Source organism: Chiloscyllium punctatum, chromosome 8 (assembly GCF_047496795.1).
Source record: "Chiloscyllium punctatum isolate Juve2018m chromosome 8, sChiPun1.3, whole genome shotgun sequence".
Lineage (NCBI taxonomy): Eukaryota > Metazoa > Chordata > Chondrichthyes > Orectolobiformes > Hemiscylliidae > Chiloscyllium > Chiloscyllium punctatum.
The window spans coordinates 72,648,181-72,667,969 of record NC_092746.1 but is presented as its reverse complement, the minus strand read 5'-3'; the positions used below and the strand labels follow the sequence as shown (position 1 = coordinate 72,667,969).

The 19,789-nt window shown below is 41.8% G+C and overlaps 1 protein-coding gene across 6 annotated transcripts in view; it reads left to right on the top strand.

Annotated features, from left to right (window-relative positions):
• Positions 1-19,789, top strand: part of akap9 (A kinase (PRKA) anchor protein 9) — a 249,318-nt gene that overhangs the window by 103,977 nt on the left and 125,552 nt on the right. For all 6 annotated transcript variants that reach the window (XM_072575788.1, XM_072575787.1, XM_072575790.1 and 3 more), the window contains one exon: positions 4,120-4,201. In XM_072575788.1, coding sequence (XP_072431889.1) covers positions 4,120-4,201 — 82 coding nt within the window. The remainder of the gene's footprint in view (positions 1-4,119; positions 4,202-19,789) is intronic.

Here is a 19,789-nt window from a genome sequence, read left to right as displayed (position 1 = left end):
GTAATGATGATCAAAATAAGGAATCTAATCTAATCTAAATATTATCAATTGATGTAAGAATCAACCTGGTTCTCTGCTACCCTTTAGAGAGAGATGTACTTAATAGGATAAGAGCCCATGCTGTTGGAAGTAGTATATTAGCATGAATAGGCGATTAACAAGCTGATAGAATTGGCTTAAAGGGGCATTTTCATGATGACAACCTGTGTACCACATGAGTCAGTGGTTGGGCCACAATTATTTACAATATTAATGACTTAGATAGGAAAGATGAATGTACTATAGCTATGTTTGCAGCTGACACAAAAATAGGGGGAAGGCAAATGATGAGGTTGACACACATCCTGCAAAGGGATACAGACATGTTAAGTGAGTGGATAGTAAGATGTCAGATAAATGTGGGGAAATATAAGGTTAGGCACTTTGACAGGAAGAGTAAAGGAGCTGAATGTTATTTGGATGGACAAAGATGGATGCAGAAAATATGGTACACAGGGATTTGGAAGTCTTCGTCCATGAATCACAAGTCTAACATCTGAGTTCAGTAGGTAATAGGGAATGCAAATGGAGTGTTAGATTTTATTTCAAAAGGAATGGAGTATAAAAATAGGGAAGTCTTGATAAAACTATAGAAGGAACTAGTTAGACCATAGTTCGGTTATTATGAGCAGTTTTGGAGTCCTTTTTAAGAAAGATTATACTGACATTGTAGACAGATTTGAAAAGGTGGTTTCCCTTTGTGGGATAGCCTAGGACCAGAGGGCATAATCTCAGAACAAGGGGCTGCATATTTAAGGCAGCTATGAGGAGGAATTTCTTCTGAGGCTTTGAATCTGTGGAATTCTTTACCATAGAAGGTTGTTAAGGGTATGGTCATGAAGTATATTAAATACTGAGATAGGCATATTTTTAATCAGTAGTGGAATTGGGTTATAGTGAAAAGACATGAGAAGGAAAGTTGAGTGTTATTAGTTTAGCCATGATCTCCTTGAAATTCGGAACAAACTTAATGGGCTGAATGGCCTTCTTCAACTCATATGTTTTAAGGTCATATCCTTACCAGTCTTGTCTACATTTGACTCCAAATCTACAGTGATGTTGTTGATTCTTAACTGGCCTGTGAAATGGCCAACCAAGTCACTTAATTTGAAAGCCGTGAGAAATTCATAACAAATGTTGACCACATCCTCTGAATAATTTTTAAAAAATATGTTTATGGTGGGCAATAAATTCTTGGTTAGTCTGCGATGCTTGGAAGACGTTAAAATAAAACATGATTTTTGTTTTAACCATGGATCTAATCGCCCTCATTGTTGAATTATAAGTATAAAAGGAAACATGAAAGGCAAAAAGAGTTTATGAAGAAATGTAGCTAACATGAAATGGAATCCAAAATTTAATAGGTAAAATAGTAGTAAAAGGCGGATGTGGGGCATTTGGGGATCCTGGAGAAGAGCTGAGGTATTGAGTAAATATTTTGTATCTACAAAGGTAGAAGATGTTGTTGAGATCACAGTGAAAGAAGAGGCATTTGAAATGCTAGATGAACTAAAACTTGACTATGAAGAGTATTAGAAACTATTTCTGTATTTGGAGTTAATAAATTACCAGGATTGAATGAGATGCATCTAGAATGCTGAAAGATGAAAATTATGGTAATTGGCAATCAGAGCAAATTCCTTCTTACATACTGGCAGTGGTGCCAGAGAATTAGAGAATTGCAAATATTTGCCTCTATTCAAAACCAGGTACAAGGATAAACCCAACAACTGCAGGTCAATCATTTCAACTTGAGTAGTGCAAAAGCTTTTAAAGATGATAATCCAGAATAAAGTAAGACCATAAGACCTAGGAGTGGAAGTAAGGCCATTCGGCCCATCGAGTCCACTCCGCCATTCAGTCATGGCTGATGGGCATTTCAACTCCGCTAATCTGCATTCTCCCTGTAGCCCTTAATTCCTTGTGACATCAAGAATTTATCAATCTCTGTCTTGAAGACATTTAGTGTCCCGGCCTCACTGCATCTGTGGCAATGAATTCCACAGGCCCACCACTCTCTGGCTGAAGAAATGTCTCCGCATTTCTGTTCTGAATTTACACCCTCTAATTCTAAGGCTGTGTCCATGGGTCCTAGTCTCCTCGCTTAACGGAAACAATTTCCTAGCGTCCACCCTTTCCAAGTCATATATTGGAAATCGGTCAGAGTATTGAGTACAGGAGTTGGGCAGTCATGTTATGGCTATTCAGGACTTTGTTTAGGCCACTGTTGGAATATTGCGTGCATTTCTGGTCTCCTTCCTACTGGAAAGATGTTGTGAAACTTGAAAGGGTTCAGAAAAGATTTCCAAGGATGTTGCCAGGGTTGGAGGATTTGAGCTTTAGGGAGAGGCTGAATAGGCTGGGGCTGTTTTCCCTGGAGCGTCGGAGGGTGAGGGGTGACCTTATAGAGGTTTACTAAATTATGAGGGGCATGGCAAGGGTAGATAGACAGAGTCTTTTCGCGAGGATCGGGGAGTCCAGAACTAGAGGGCATAGGTTTAGGGTGGGAGTGGAAAGATATAAAAGAGACCTAAGGGGCAACTTTTTCACACAGAGGGTGGTACATGAATGGAACGAGCTCCCAGAGGAAGTGGTGGAGGCTGGTAGAATTGCAACACTTAAGAGGCATTTGGATGGGTATATGAATGGGAAGGGTTTGGAGGGATATAGGCTGGGTGCTGGCAGGTGGGACTAGATTGGATTGGGATATCTGGTCGGCATGGACGGGTTGGACCGAAGGGTCTGTTTCCATGCTGTACATCTCTATGACTCTATGAAGTGTGGTTTAATTAGGAAAATAACAAGATTTGTTAAAGGCTAACTGTTTAATTCATTTGGGCTTTTTTGGTAAGAGATCATCGATGAGGATAACGTGGTTGATGTGTTTTGGGATTTGGCTCAGCAGCAGAGAAATGATGATGAAATAATTTCAAGTTCAGGCCAGTGTATGACTTGGAGGAAACCTTGTAATGGTGTGTTCCTGTGCATTTGCTGCCCTTGTTCTTTCAGGTGGTAGAGTTAATGCATTTGGAAGCTGCTGTTGAGTTGTAGGTTTACGTGGACTTCCACAACATGTGTAATAAAATAATTAGTCTTGCCTGCAAAGTTGAAGCGTATTGAATGAGCCTATTGATAGGATGTCATTAACCAGTAGAGAGTAGAACCTTGGTGAGTGTTTGTTTTTCAGTCTGGAGGAATGTGCGCAATGATGTTGCTGGTGGATTGGTCCAAGATTATCTCATTTCTGATATGTGTTAATGACCTAGATTTTGACATGAAGGACACAGATTCAACCTTTACAGATATCAAAAAATTTGGAAGTATTGTGAACTGTGAGGAGGATAGTGATAGACTTAAAGCAGGCAAACAGAGATTGATGGAATTGGTAAAAGAAGCTTAAGGGAGGGAATCATGAAGGGTACGTTTTGGTAGAGCAGCTATATAAAATAATGGCACAACTCTCCTGTCCCTTTATCCATGTCATTTATATAAATTAGAAAAAACTGAGGCCCAAGCACAGGTCCTTGTGTTACTTGTGTGGATTAGTGATCCAGAATTCTAGACTAGTTATGCTGAGATCTGAGTTCAAATTCCCTCATTGCAGCTAGAAAAATTATATTCGTTAACGATGTATACTCATTATGTTCAAATCTCTCAAATGTTCTGTGCACAGGTTTTTGTTTGAAATTAATTCTGTTGATGCATCTTAAGTTTTGTTTATTTGGAATGTTTTGAATGCTATCTTCCACTCTTTAGAAGCTATAATGTAAATAGTTACAGTTAACTTTGCATGTACATTGGCTTGTATCTTCAACTTTTGAATATTAATGTGTACCGCTACTATTGAATAAATCTAGCTAAACAGTAACCAATTGTATTTATAATGACTTAATCTTACTCACAATGAGCATTGACATGAAGAAAGAGAGATTAGTGGAAATGACAAAAGTTTGGCCATATTGTTTAAAGACTGAGAAGAGAAAAGAAATAATGCAAAGATTACAGAATTGATGGGAGCCAAATAGAGTGATTACATTCATACTGATTTATTTTGTCTGTTTTCTCTATCCCCTCATTTAGGTCAGAAGTAATTGCCCATGATAATCAAGTGGCTGAAGGTCGTATTGCTGATCTTGACCAAGATAAAGTAGCAGCATTTAAGGTAGTGCAACAAAGTATAAGTGTACTTTAATTAAGAAATAGAGAAATTAATCTTGTATCTTTGTGGTGTTTTGTTATGAGAGATTTAGTTTAGTGGAATTATTAGACTTTTTTTTTGCAAATTTATTCATTTTCAAGATGAGGGTATTGCTGGCAACATGAGTCTTCATTGCCCATCCTTAATTGTCCTCAAGAAGGTGATGGTGAGCCACCATCTTGAACCGTTGAGTTCCATGTGGATAGAACACAATGCTGCCAGATAGCGATTTCCAGATTTTGATCAGTTGTTGATGAAAGAATATGTTCCCAAATCTGGGTGTTGTGTGAATTGAATAGGTTTTAGGAGGTGATGATGTTCCCATGCATCTACTCTTCTCTTTCTAGATGATAAAGGTTTCTTATTTGGAAAGTGTACCATTGCGGGAGCCTTGGTATTTTGCATCCACATTGCAGATGTAGTGAATGGGATGCAAATAATTAATCAGTTTGTTCATGATATAATTGAGCTAGTTTAGTGTTTTTGAAACTGTAGTCACTCAAGTGGCAAGTATTCCATCACATCCCTGGCCTAATGCCTTGTAGATGGAAAAATGGGGATGCCAGAGGTGAACAACTCACCCCAGAATACCCAGACTCTGACTTGGGTTTGTACCCATGTTATTTTGTCTAGTCCAGCTATGCTTTGGATCGTTGGTGATGTGCTGGGGATTCGGCTTTTGGCAATGCCACTAAATGTTATGGGTAGGTGATTGGACTTGTTCTTGTACTTTGGTTATTACCTGTCATTTGTGTAGTGTGAATGTTTGACTGTCTTTAAGTACTATTGTTTAGTTTCTTACTGGAGTGACAGTTTATCTTATCAGTGTAGTACTTGAATTAACTGTTTTGTGAGGAAAACCATTCTGAAAATGGCTTAGAAATAATAGTAACATCTTGTGTGGATACAAAGATTTCAATTTCAGCTTTTAATGAAAATGGTTTATTTTAAATCAGCATAAAATCATAGAATCCCTACAGTGTGGAAACAGGCCATTTCGCCCAACAAGTCCATACCGATCCTCCAAAGAGTAACCCACCCAGACCCATTCCAATACCCTATCCCTCTACATTTACCCCTAACTAATGCACCTAACTTACACATCCGTGAACACTATGGGCAATTTAGCATGACCAATTCACCTAACCTGCACATTTTTGGATTGTGGGAAGAAACAGGAGCGGCCAGAGGAAACCCATGCAGACACTGGGAGAATGTGCAAACTCCATACAGACAGTCGCCTGAGTCTGGAATCAAACCTGGGTCCCTGGAACTGTGAGGCAGCAGTGCTAACCACTGAGCCACCATGCCGCCCTTATTATTTACACCATGGTATTTGTTTTATTGGTTTGTCTTTTTACTTGCTTTTCTCACACACTCTCCTGAACGTTCCTACTTTCATGTAGCTTAATTACAAACTTATGCATTCTTAATTTGTTTTCTTTAGCTAAAACCAAATTATCAATTGTGAGACTGATGTCTTTTAAGGCAGTTTGAGAATTGCATAACAGTACATAGCTGCTCTCTTATTTGAAAAGCATGATTGTTCTGGACAGTGTCTTATGTTTTCCCATCCTCAATTCGCCAACCCGCCATCCTTGAATTCTAGATATCACCACATATATTGTTCAACTTAATTACACTAAACCTCTTAGCTTCATGCACATGAATCTTCTTTATCAAGGGAAAGAAAAATTCAAACACTGTACTCACTGTACTCACAACCGGAAGCGGCAAATTCAAAGCATTACAAATGGCGGAGGAAAGATCACAGAAGCGCTTCACAGGAGGCTCCCAAGCACTGAGGATGTCACCTAGACAGGGGACGAAACGTCTGCAACACAAATTCCCAGCTCGGCGAACAGAACCACAACAACGAGCACCTGAGCTACAAATCTTCTCACAAATTTTGAACACCTGCGGGTGAGAGACTCTAAGACAAGCCAGGAAATGGGAATCCTGTGCCAACTGCCTAAGCGCCACATATGAACAACTCCGGTTCCTGCATGAATGCCGAAAGAATCGAATCCTTCCGCCATGTGTCAGATACAGACCACCAGTCAACAACCCACAAGCCAGGGACACAACCAGACAGAACGGATTCAGGATGATCCAGGTAATGATTACAGACGCTCACAACAGACTTCACAAATACAGACAAGAAATTGCGCGCCAAAAATCGTTAGTTTCAAAAACCACCAATCAAGAATGGACCCGACTAATAAGACAGAACAGGACCACACACCGCAAAAAAACGGCACTAAAAGAAAAAATGGCCAAACTAACACACAATAGAGAGGACACCACAACACACACCTGGGTTAGAAACCTCTCCCACAGACAGCTCACAGACATGGAAAGAACAATACTGGCCAAGGGACTCAACTACAACCACAGGGGCGCCAAAACAGCAGACTTCCTAGCAGCACTAGAATGCACAGGAACACTCAGGAACAATGGACTGACAGAAGAGACACAACAAACAGTGAGACAAAGTATCATACTTCTGATAACAAGGAAAAGACAAACATGTAACCTCAACACCAAGGAGAGGGAAGCACTAAAATCACTAAGAAACGATAAGAACATAACCAAACTACCAGCAGACAAAGGCAGAATGACGGTCATCCTGGACAAAGCAGACTCCATCCAAAAAGCGCAACAACTACTTGAAGATACCAACACCTATCAAAAGAGGGAGTTTGACCCCACCCCACAGCTCACCAATAGGATAAACAACACACTGAGGAACCCACAAAAAAACGGACAGATAACCAGGTTTGACCTACAAAGAATGAAACCTGAAAGCAACAACACCCCCAGATTCTATGGACTACCCAAAGTGCACAAACCAAACATCCCACTCAGACCCATAGTATCACTGCCAGGGACACCATCACACAAACTGGCTAAAGAACTACAGCAGAAACTGAAACACCTGATCAGCGGATCCAGACATTCTATACAATCAACACAGGAATTCTTGGACATGATCAGAAATATACACATCGACAAGAAAGAAACTGTGGTCTCATTCGATGTAACAGCACTGTTCACCTCTATCGACAAAACCCTAGCCAGAGAAACAATAGCCAACCTGCTGGACATACAGAACAGACAACAGGACGTTGAACCTATCAACAAAGACGGCATACTCAAACTACTGGACCTGTGCCTCACAACACACTTCACATTCAACAACCAAATATATGAACAAATCAACCGCACACCCATGGGCTCACCCATCTCTGGACTCCTAGCAGAAGCGGTAATGCAAAGATTAGAACAAACAGTCTTACCGCAAATTCAACCCAAACTCTGGGTCAGATATGTGGATGACACCTTTGTAATCATTAAAAACACAGAAATAGAGAAAACACACTGGATCATCAATGCCACATTCACAGGAATCCGATTCACGAGAGAGGAAGAAAAGGATAACCAACTCCCATTCCTAGACATGATGGTACAGAGAACACCTAACGGAGAATTCAGCACAAAGGTATACAGGAAAGCCACACACACACAGACCAAGTCCTGAACTATGAAAGCAACCACCCCAACACACACAAAAGAAGTTGTATCAAGACACTATTCAAAAGGGCCACAACACACTGCAGCACACCAGAACTGCAAAAAGAGGAAGAAGAACACACCTATACAATGTATTCGCCAAAAATGGATACCCGCGCAATTTCATCAACAGATGCCTAAGGGAAAGACAACAGAACGAGGACGTGCCGCAACCCAAAGGACTAGCCACACTACCATACATCAAGAGCATTTCCAAACTGACAGCCAGACTACTCCGACCACTAGGACTCATAACAGCACACAAACCAACAGCCACTCTCAGACAACAACTCACCAGAATGAAGGACCCGATACCCAGCATGAGCAAAACCAATGTAGTGTACAAAATCCCATGCAATGACTGCACAAAACACTACATAGGGCAAACAGGAAGACAGCTAACGATCTGTATCCATGAACACCAACTAGCCACGAAACGACACGACCAGCTATCCTTAGTAGCCACACACGCAGATGACAAGCAACATGAATTCGACTGGGACAACACTACTATCATAGGACAAGCCAAATAGAGAATAGCCAGGGAATTCCTGGAGGCATGGCACTCATCCACAGATTCAATCAATAAGCACGGATTCAATATACCGACCACTGCAAAGGACAGCTGGAACTGACAACCGGAAGCGGCAGATTCAAACCACTACAAATGGCAGAGGAAAGATCACAGAAGCGCTTCACAGGAGGCTCCCAAGCACTGAGGATGTCACCTAGACAGGGTCGAAGCGTTTGCAACACAAATTCCCAGCTCGGAGAACAGAACTACAACAACGAGCACCCGAGCTACAAATCTTCTCACAAACTTTGAACTGTACTCAAATCCCACATACCTTCCCTTCTCTCATTAGAAACATCTAGTCATTTTGTCCCTAATCTTGGTGAATGTTATGCATTTGAAGGTACTGGGCTAGGAATGTTTTTATCACTCATGGCAAACATTCAACATTCTAATTGCTATCTAATTGCAAATAGTTCTTTGATAACTTGATAGTTGTGTTCTTGTGCAACCCTCCATTATAGAAAAATCCCACTTTAGAAATAGGACGTACAGTGTTGGTGATGTAATCACATTACAGCCAACACACATTTTAAATGTTTGAGCTTTAGAAACAGTGTCCTCAATTTGACAATCACATTACAGCAAATTCATGTTACTCAAATGCATGTTATAGCAGAATGACCTGTACACACATGTATAAGATACAGAATTGGGCTAACTTCTTTCTATCCTCATGAGGCATCTCAACACCACTGTCCTAAGAACACCTTCTATTTCAACAGTTTGCATATACTTATTTTTCATTTCTTGAGTGTGAGATTTCTAATTAGTGTAACAATATGGCAGTTCTCTTGAGTTTATCTTTACTCAGCAGGAAACTTTTTTTTATTAGTCTGATGTTGTCTGTAGCCACTGACTACGTCAGTGCCGTTCCAAGCTAAAATGACAGTCCTGAATGTGAAAATTCAGTGCAATGTATCAAATAGAGTTCCACAGAAGAACTACTTTCATGTTGAAATTTGCTCCTGAGGGTAAGTTTAGAGAAACTTGAACAAAAACAGAAAGCCCTGGAGAAATTCAGAATGCCTGCTGCATCTATAGAGAGAAAAGCAGATATGGGTGAGTTAACAGTTTGAGGTGGATGATCCTTTATCAGAACTGAAGTACAGTATGCCAATGGTAGGGATGGGAGAATAGAGTGCAAGGAAACAGTGCCCAGAGGAAGAGAGAGAGAATAAAGTGATAAACAAACAAATAGTTTACCGATGTTAAGCCTTGAGAAAGAGAATTTCTAGGCGGTGGTGCTAGTGAGAAGTGTAAATGGTTAAAAATGGATTGGCTGTGCTTGTAGTATACGATATAGGACAGGACCTACATTGAGCAGGGAAACCAACAAAGAGAATGTACATGTTCTTAAGTTGTTAAGTTCAATGCGTCCTGAAGGCTGTAAGATGAGGTGTTGCTCCTCCTGTTTGTGTTGAGCCTTTCTGGAGAATAGCAGTGGGCCTGAGAGACAAATACTCATGTGGGAACGTGCTGGTGATTTGAAGACATTGAAATGTACAGCACAGAAAAAGACCCTTCGGGGCAACACATCCATGCCGACCAGATATCCTAAACTAATCTAGTCCCATTTGCCAGCACTTGGTCCATATCCTGTCTGATCATATACTCATCCAGATGCCTTTTAAATGTTGTAATTGTACCAGCCTCCACCACGTCCTGTGGCAGCTCATTCTGTACATGCACCACCCTCTGCGAGAGAAAGTTGCCTCTCAGGTCCCTTTTAAATTCTTCCTTTCTCACCTTAAGCCTGTGCCCTCTAGTTACTGTTATTTTTGCAGCTAAATGTGACTATCATAGCGCTGCATTCAGTTTTTATTCTGGTTCAGTTGTCTATAATTCTAGTGACTGTTATGACCGTTCTAACTGCTGCTGCGGTTCCTTTTCATTATTTGAAGAGACAGTGTATTTTATTTTCTATGCTTAAAATTGTTCCCTTTTGCTTTTCACTTTTTTTTTCAACAAAAATCACTGGCACAGAAATTCATCCTCAATGTATTAAATGTTCTTTTGTCCACTATTTCAATAAAGATAGCAGCCCTTGCTTTAAAATCATTTAAACATAATGGCCTTATTTACAATAGTAGTTAGAAGGATGTCATACACATATGCTGATATATTCATTCGTATATCGACCGGGTCCCAATGAGTACATGTTGGCAATTTAATTATCATTAGGTTCTTGTCAGGAAAGGCACTGCAATTCCAGATGTATGATAGTGGCATGTTAATTTAAAACTGTATGACCTAAGGGGCAACTTTTTCATGCAGAGGGTGGTACGTGTATGGAATGAGCTGCCAGAGGATATGGTGGAGGCTGGTACAATTGCAACATTTAAAAGGCATTTGGATGGGTATATGAGTAGGAAGTGTTTGGAGGGATATGGGCCGGGCACTGGCAGGTGAGACTAGATTGGATTGGGATATCTGGTCGGCATGGACAGGTTAGACCGAAAGGTCTGTTTTCATGTTGAACATCTCTATGACTGTATGACTAATCCCTATTGCCAAATACAAAATTGATCAAACAGGACTAATATTCATTTTTAATCCAGCATTTTTTTGTCTTTAAACTTTCTTTCTTTTGTTATTCTTTTGAAGGATATAATTCAATAGGCAGTTCCTTGACCATGTGGCTGAGTCTGACTTTTCACCCAAAATCATTGAATATATACATTGGGCAGAATTTTACCAAAAGATAACTGTCAATTTCAGGGTGTTTCACGGAGAGTTGACCTCTGTGAGCCCTAGCAATTTTTCAAACGCAATTTTATGTTGCTCATGATTTGATCTGCACATTATTGTAAAACTCTGCCAGTTTGGTCCAAAATTGTCACTGGGTCAGTGCAATGCTCACAGTGTGGCGAAACACACAGCAATGCCACAAGAAGGTTAATGACTTTCTTCATTCCACAGGATGAGTGCTACTTCACACTCACTCTCATTCTGCCATTGCATCCAAATCCCATCAAACCTCATGATTTACTGCTCTCACTATTACATGCAGCATCTTCAATCAATGGTTCTCATTCACCCCCAACTCCACCCAAGCTACTGAATGTTCCTGCCCTCTACAGTTCCGTCTCACTTATTCAAGACACCTTACCCCCCTTTCCCTGATTGATGATGAACCACCCCATTAAGTAACTATAATCCCCCTTGACCGATCATTGCTGCCAAATGTGATAATCTGTCTATCTGTCTATCTGTTAGATAGGCAAGCTAAGGCATAGATGTTGTGACCATTCAAGTGGGCACAAAGTGAGTGCTTGCAAAGAAGGAAAGATACCTGAGATGTATCCTATTCTGATGTATGAAATGTTTCTGTGAGCAAAATGACTGGCAACAATATTACAATGTAACATAGAACATAGAAGAGTGCAGCACAGAACTGACCCTTCGATCCACGAAGTTGTGCCGAGGATTAATCCTAATCTAAAATAAGATAACCTAATTTATATACCCCTCAATTCACTGCTGTCCATGTGCATGTCCAGTAGTCGCTTAAATGTCCCTAATAACTCTGTTCCACCACCGCCGCCGCTGGCAACACGTTCTATGCATTCACAACTCTCTGCATAAAGAACCTACCTCTGATGTCTCCTCTATAACATTCTCCCGAACACCTTAAAACTATGACCCCTTGTGGCAGTCAGTCCTCCCCTAGAGAAAGGTCTCTGGCCATTCATTCTATCCATGCTTCTCATTACCTTGTATACCTCGATCAGGTCATCTCTCTTCCTCCTTCTCTTCAGAAAGAAAAGGCTGAGCTTAGTCAACCTCTCAAGACAAGCCCTCCAGTCCAGGCAGCATCCTCTAAAGCTGTCCTTGCACCTCTCCAAAGGCCCCGTATCTTTCCTATAATAGGGCGACCAGAGTGGACACAGTATTCCAAGTGTGGTTGCACCAGGGTCTTGGAGAGCTGCAGCAAAACCTCATGGCTCTTAAACTCGATCCTCCATTAATGAAAGCCAAAACACCATGTGCTTTCTTAACAACACTATCTACTTGGGTGGTAAATTTGAGGGAACTTGAACACCAAGATCCCTCTGTTCCTCCACACACTGCCAAGAATCCTGTCTTTGATCCTATATTCAGCATTCAAGTTCGACCTTCCAAAATGCATCACTTTGCATTTATCCAGATTGAACTCCATCTGCCATTTCTCAGCCCAGCTCTGCAGTCTGCAATAGCTCTTGATACTATCACTGGCACGTCCAACCTTTGTGTCATCAGCAAATTTACTAACCCACCCCTCAACCTTCTCATCCAAGTCATTTATACAAACTACAAAGAGCAGAGGCCCAAGAACAGAGCCCTGCGGGACACCACTCACCACTGACCTCCAGGCAGAATACTTTTCATCTGCAACCACTCTCTGCCTTCTATCAGCCAACCAATTCTAAATCCAGACAGCCAAATCTCCCTGTATCCAATACCTTCAGACTTTATGAATGAGCCTACCATGGGGAGCCTTGTCACATGCCTTGCTGAAGACCATATATGCCACATCTACTGCTTGACTTTCATCAACCTGTCTTGTCACCTCCTCAAAGAACTCTGAAAGATTGGTGAGGCATGACCTGTTCCTCACAAAGCCATGCTGACTGCCTTTAATCACGCTATGCTTTTCCAAACAGCCATAAATCCTATCCCTCAGAATTCTTTCCAAACCTTTCCAAACCTTCCCGCCTCAGGCGACTGACTGTGTGGAGTTTGCACGTTCTCCCCGTGTCTGCGTGGGTTTCCTCCGGGTGCTCCGGTTTCCTCCCACAGTCCAAAGATGTGCAGGTCAGGTGAATTGGCCATGCTAAATTGCCCGTAGTGTTAGGTAAGGGGTAGATGTAGATGTAGGGGTATGGGTGGGTTACGCTTCGGCGGGGCGGTGTGGACTTGTTGGGCCGAAGGGCCTGTTTCCACATTGTAAGTAATCTAATCTTTGCTGACCACAGACGTAAGACTGACTGGTCTGTAATTGCCAGGGATTTCCCTATTCCCCTTCTTGAAAAGAGGAACAACATTCACCTACCTCCAATCCTCTGGTACAACTCCCATGGAGAGTGAGAAAGCAAAGATCTTCATCAGCGGCTTAGCAACCTCCTTTCTTGCTTCCTGGAGCAGCCTAAGATAAATCTGGTCTGGCCCTGGGGACTTCGCAATCTTAATGTTTGTCAAAATTTCCAGCACATCAACTTCATCCATCTTGATCTGTTCAAGCCTGTTTCTCAGTTCCTCAAAGTTCTCATTCACAACAAGGTCCTTTTCCTTCGTGAAAACCAAGGCAAAAAACTCATTTAGGGCTTCCCCTATCTGCTCAGACTCCAAGCACAGGTTCTCTACGCTGTCCCTGATCGGCCCTACCTTCTCTCTGATCATTCTCTTATTCCTCTCATGAGTATTTTTCCGTGACCCCTCCTGGCTCTCCACAATCCATTTCTGAGCTTGTTTCTAGTAAGCCTGTAATTCTCTAAAACTATGCTGGATCCTTGCTTTCTCCACCTTACGTAAGCTGCCTTCTTCCTTTGACGAGAAGCTCCTCTGTTCTCGTCATTCCAAGGCTCCTTAATCTTACCCCTTCCTGCCTGTCTCAGAAGAACAAATTTGTGATCCATTGCAACAACTGCTCCTTAAACAGTTTCCACACATCTGTTGTGCCCTTTCCGTGGAACAATTGCTCCCAATCTGTACTTCCCAACTCCTGTCTGATAGCATCATAATTTCCTTTTCCCCAATTAAATATTTTCCCTTGGTTACTGTCCTTTCCGTCTCTATGGCTGTGGTAAATGTGAGCCAGTTGTGGTCATTGTCATCAAAGTGTTCTCCCACTGCGAGATCTGACACCTGTCTTGCCTCATTGTCGAGTATCAAATCCAAAATGGCCTCTCCTCTCATTGGCCTGTCTATATACTGAGTAAGGAAATCCTCCTGAACACATCTGACAAAAATGACTCCATCCAAACCATCTGCACTAAGGAGGTTCCAGTCAATATTGGGAAAGTTGAAGTCACCCACAACAACAACCCAGTTACAACTGCATTTTTCCAAAATGTAGATTAAAAACAATGACTGCAGATGCTGGAAACCATATTCTGGATTAGAGGTGCTGGAAAAGCACAGCAGTTCAGGCAGCATCCGAGGAGCAGTAAAATCAACATTTCGGGCAAAAGCCCTTCATCAGGAAAGATGGGCTAATGAAGGGCTTTTGCCCAAAATGTCAGTTTTATTGCTCCTCAGATGCTGTTTGAACTGCTGTGCTTTTTCCAAACTCTGCCAGCCTATGAGTTCTTCAATCTCCCTACTGCTGTTAAGGGGTCTGTAGAAACCCCAAATGTGATGGTTGCTCCCTTTCTGTTCCTAACTTCCACCCAGGAGACAACCCTTCCTCAACAACCTTTGTTTCTGTAGCTGTGATGCACTCTCTGATTAGCAATGCTACATCCCCCCTCTTTTTCCACTCTCCCTGTTCTTTTTAAACGCTCTAAACCCTGGAACGTCTGGAGACCATTCCTGCCCCTGTGAAACCCAAGTCTCCATGGCCACAACATCATAGAGCATGGATCAGTATTTGGGACTAAGTCCATCACTCTTATTTCTGACATCCCTTGCGTTAAAGCAGACACACTGTAATGGATCCCTTTGTTTCATCACGTGAAAAACCTTCCTGTTAGATTCACGACATCCTGTCACTGCCCCATCTACAACTAACCCCCTCTCAGATATGTAGCTCTGGTCCCACCCCCTTGCCAAACTAGTTTAAACCCTCCCAAAACACCAAACAAATCTCCCACCCAGGACATTTGTGCCCCTCCAGTTCAGATGCTTCTTGTACAGGTCCCACCTTCCATAGGCAAAGTGTTGGTATGTGCCAAAGACCAGTATTGAAGTGATATGTTGCATTATAAGTGAATCTGAGAAGTACCAAGATGATGTAGTGAACGTGGTGTTTTGCTGATGCTAACTACTGTGGACAGAGGGTGCAGGCAGTCACAGGCAGCCCATTGAGTATGCCAGAAATATTTGAGAATGCCGGCCAAGATGGGGGCCTGAAGTATGCATTAGTACATCACAGCTCCAGATACACACACTGACCTCTTTGTTGGGAATTGTTTCTCTTCATTGTTTGGGAAAATATCATCATGCATATAGGTGTGATTAATTAATAAAGAGATGTTTATGCACTCAAATAGGATCTGCTCTGCTCACCAGTGCAATTCTCAAGGAGCCATTAAAACTTTGGGTGGAAAATTGAACTTTTTGTTTCCTCAATGTCAAAAATCTAATCTTTCTTGCTGAATTTTGTTAATTGATGCACCACTGCGCATATTATGAAGGGCCTGGAAAAATTCAGCCACATATATAGACACACAACTACAGATAGACAGCTGAAAACTGACATACAGTTATGCTGACAAGAATAGGTGTTCTGGCTGATTTATCTTCTCCCTTCCTCATTTTGGGAACAAAATAACCAATGTGGGTTCTGAACTGATACACTGCAGGGAACACAGAACGTGCAGAATGGGAATAAATCTCCTGACTTTTCCAATCTTCTATGTTGTGATCAGTCTCTGGGTAATGATCCCAAAACCATTATGATTCTGGATAGAGCATCGGCAAATTGTTACTCTCCTGAATGGTGATGGAGGCTCCTCTTTATATCACCATTGCCCCTTGCCTTGGTTGGCCACAACTGAATTAATCTAAATGATTTGACAGGCAACTGGAAGTTCAGAGTTTATTGACCGAGAGAAGTGATCATCCAGGCTGCATTTCATCTCCCTAACGTAGGGGAATCAGTCTTGTAAGTGGCAAACACAGTAGACTAGATTGAATGGAGTGCAGGTAAATGGCTGCTTTATCTGGGAGCTGTATCTGGGGCCTTGGATAATGAGGGAGAGGTAAACAAACCTTCTGCGATTGCATGAGAAGGTGCAGTGGTTGTGTGAAGAGGTGTTGGGATTTGAGTGCATCAAGGAACAGACCTTTTGGAATGCTATCTTTGGATTGGAGGATTTGTGTCTGATGGTGGAGGAATTAGTGGCTTATGATCTTTTGATATAGAGGCTGGTGGGGTGGAAATTGAGAACCAGTGGTATGCCATTGTTGATTAAGAGCAGAGGGAAGGGATGAGGGCAGAGCTGCAGGAAATAGGTCAAACATATTTGAGGACTCCATCAATTACGGTGGTGGGGGATCCTCATTTGAAGAAAACTGAACATTTCTGACTGGTAACTTTAAAACTGACAGTTTGCTAGCACCAGCTGTCCTATCACACAAATAGCTTCGTTCTAAGTTGCACCTTGAAAGTAGAGTCGCAGGTAGATAGGATAGTGAAGAAGGCGTTTGGTATGCTTTCCTTTATTGGTCAGAGTATTGAATACAGGAGTTGGGAAGTCATGTTGCGGCTGTACAGGACATAGGTTAGGCCACTGTTGGAATATTGCATGCAGTTCTGGTCTCCTTCCTATCAGAAAGATGTTGTGAAACTTGAAAGGTTTCAGAAAAGACTTACAAGGATGTTACCAGGGTTGGAGGATTTGAGCTATAAGAAGAGGTTGAATAGGCTAGGGCTGTTTTCCCTGGAGTGTCAGAAGCTGAGGGGTGATCTTATAAAGGTTTACAAAATCATGAGGGGCATGGATAGGATAAATAGACAAAGTCTCTTTCCTGGGGTTGGGGAGTTCAGAACTAGAGGGCGTAGGTTTACGATGAAAGGGGAAAGATATCAAAGAGACCTATGGGACAACTTTTTCGCACAGAGGGTGGTACGTGTTTGGAATAAGAAGAAGTGGTGTAGGCTAGTATGATTGCAACATTTAAAAGGCATCTGGATGGGTATATGAATAGGAAGGGTTTGAAGGGATATGTGCGAGGTGCTAGCAGGTGGAACTAGATTGGGTTGGGATATCTAACAGCCTCATTCCTGATGAACGGCTTTTGCCCAAAATGTCGATTCTCCTGCTCATTGGATTCTGCCTGACCTGTTGTACTTTTCCAGCACCACACTCTCGACTCAATGACAAATGCACCAACTCTTTCAATTACCTTGTCTATATGCTGTCACATTCTGCTTCCTGTAAGGACTATACCCATTCCCGCAGTTTCTTTGATTCCATTGCATCTGTTCTGATCATGCCACCTCCCACAGAGGTCCTCAGAAATGTCCACCTTTTTCCTCAACCAAGGATTTCTTGCTACTCTGGTTGATAGGAACTTCAGATGTGTCAGACCCATTTCCTGCAGTTCTGCCCTCACTGTCTCTCTCCCCTCCTGTGTCAACAATAGGGTACCCATGATCCTCACATTCCACTCCATTAGTTTCCACATCCAAAGGATTATAAGCCACTATTGCTGTCACCTGCAGTGGAATGCCATCGCAAGACAATTTTCCCTTTCATCCCTTGTCAGCATTCCACAGGGACCATTCCCTCTAGAACACACTGGTTCACTCCTTCACTTGTAACACCTCTCCATATCCCTATAACACCTTCTCATGCAATCACAGTAGGTGTAACACTTGCTTGTTTACCAATTTCCTCATTGTCCAAGGCCCCAGACGTGCCTCCTAAGGGAAGCAGCAATTTGCTTGCACTTTATTCAATCAACTGCTCCCAATGCAGTCCCCTGTATGTTGCAAAGATGAAATGCAGAATGGGTGTCCACTTGCCCAAACACCAACACTTTGTCAAAATAACCCCAAGCTTCCTGTTGCCTGCCACTTGCATGCCATGTTCCCATGCCAATATTCTGTCTCAGGCCTGCTGTGATGCTGAAGTGAGGCTTAACACAATCCGGAAGGGCAACATTTCATCTGGCTAGGTACCTTAAAGCCTTCAGCACTCAACTTTGTCCACCTTTTACCATGTTTGTTCCCATTCCCCACACCGGATCCTGTCCTGTACATAGACTGATCCCAGCATAACCAATCGATTTTCAATCATTTACATTCTTGTTTGCTCCAGATAACAATTATGTCTCTTGTGGTTTATCAGCTATCACTGTTTGTTTTTTTACTTTCTCCCACCCGCCCGCACCACGTACTGTTCCCATGTGCTCCACTCCCCCCTCCACCCACCAGCTGCCTCAACAGCATAAAAACCATCTTTCTCCAGGTATCTTCAGTTTTAACAAGTGGGTCATTGGATTTGAAGTGTTAACTTTGCTTTTCTCTCTACAGATACTGCCAAATCTGCTGAGTTTCTCCAGTGTTTTTTTGTCTTGGACTTTTCAAACATTACCATTCTGTATTTCCATTTAAAAACTCAAATATAAACTCTGCAAAAGTATGCTACTACTTAAACTGATCCTTGATCAAATTTTGGTACTGTTTTCCCTACCAATGTCAACAAAGAGACGTGGGGTCCAGTTACATACATGTATAAATTGCCACGAACAAATACAGAAAATGATCAAGAAAGCTAGCGGAATACTTGCCTTTATATCCGGAGAACTGGAGTATAAGGATACAGAAGTTATGCTGCAGCTATACAAAATCCTGGTTTGATCCTATTTAGAATACTGTGAGCAGATCTGGGCACCACACCTCAGGAAGGATGTATTAGCCTTGGAGGTTGGTATAATGTAGGTTTACAAGAATGATACCTGGACTCCAGGGGAGAAGTTATGAGAAGTGATTATATAAATTAGGTCTTTATTCTTTAGAATATAGAAGATTGAGGAGTGTTCTAATCGAAGTCTTCAAGATATTAACAAGAAATGACTGAATGCATAAAGATAAACTATTTCCACTGGCAGGAAGATTCTAGAACTATGGGATACAGTCTAAAATTTAAGGGTCAGACCATTCAGGAAAGATGTTAGGGAGCACTTCTAAAACAAAGGGTGGTATAGGTTTGGAACACTCTTCCATCAATGGCTGTTAATGCTCAATTAGTTGTTAATTTTCAATCAGAGACAAATAAATTTTTTGTTAAACAATGGTTGAAGAGATATGGGCCAAAGGCAGGTAGAGGGTTTCCCCAATTTATGAGTGGCTGACTTACAAATGCTCATACTTATGAACGTGATCACATAAGGGAGTAAATTAATATTAAAAATCCAACATGTTAGCATTTCCTTCTACTTGTGAACAGCTATTTTATATTTCCCTGCATTGTCTCCTGATTTGTGTCCCAAAGTGACTAGCGAACAGACTCAAGAACATAACCCATTTGTAATGCAAGGACTGCCTATATATGGAGTTAGTCCACAGATCAGCTAAGATCTAATTAAATGATGGAACAGCCTTGAGGTGCTGAATTGCCTACTCCTGTTCCTATGACTCTCCAGGCCACCTTGAGGTGGGTATGTAGGTAGGATTTTCATAAATCTTGCACTTTAGTTTGGAAATGGTGCTATCGTGGTGAATGGTTTTTGTTACAAGATAATAAGTGCTTGCT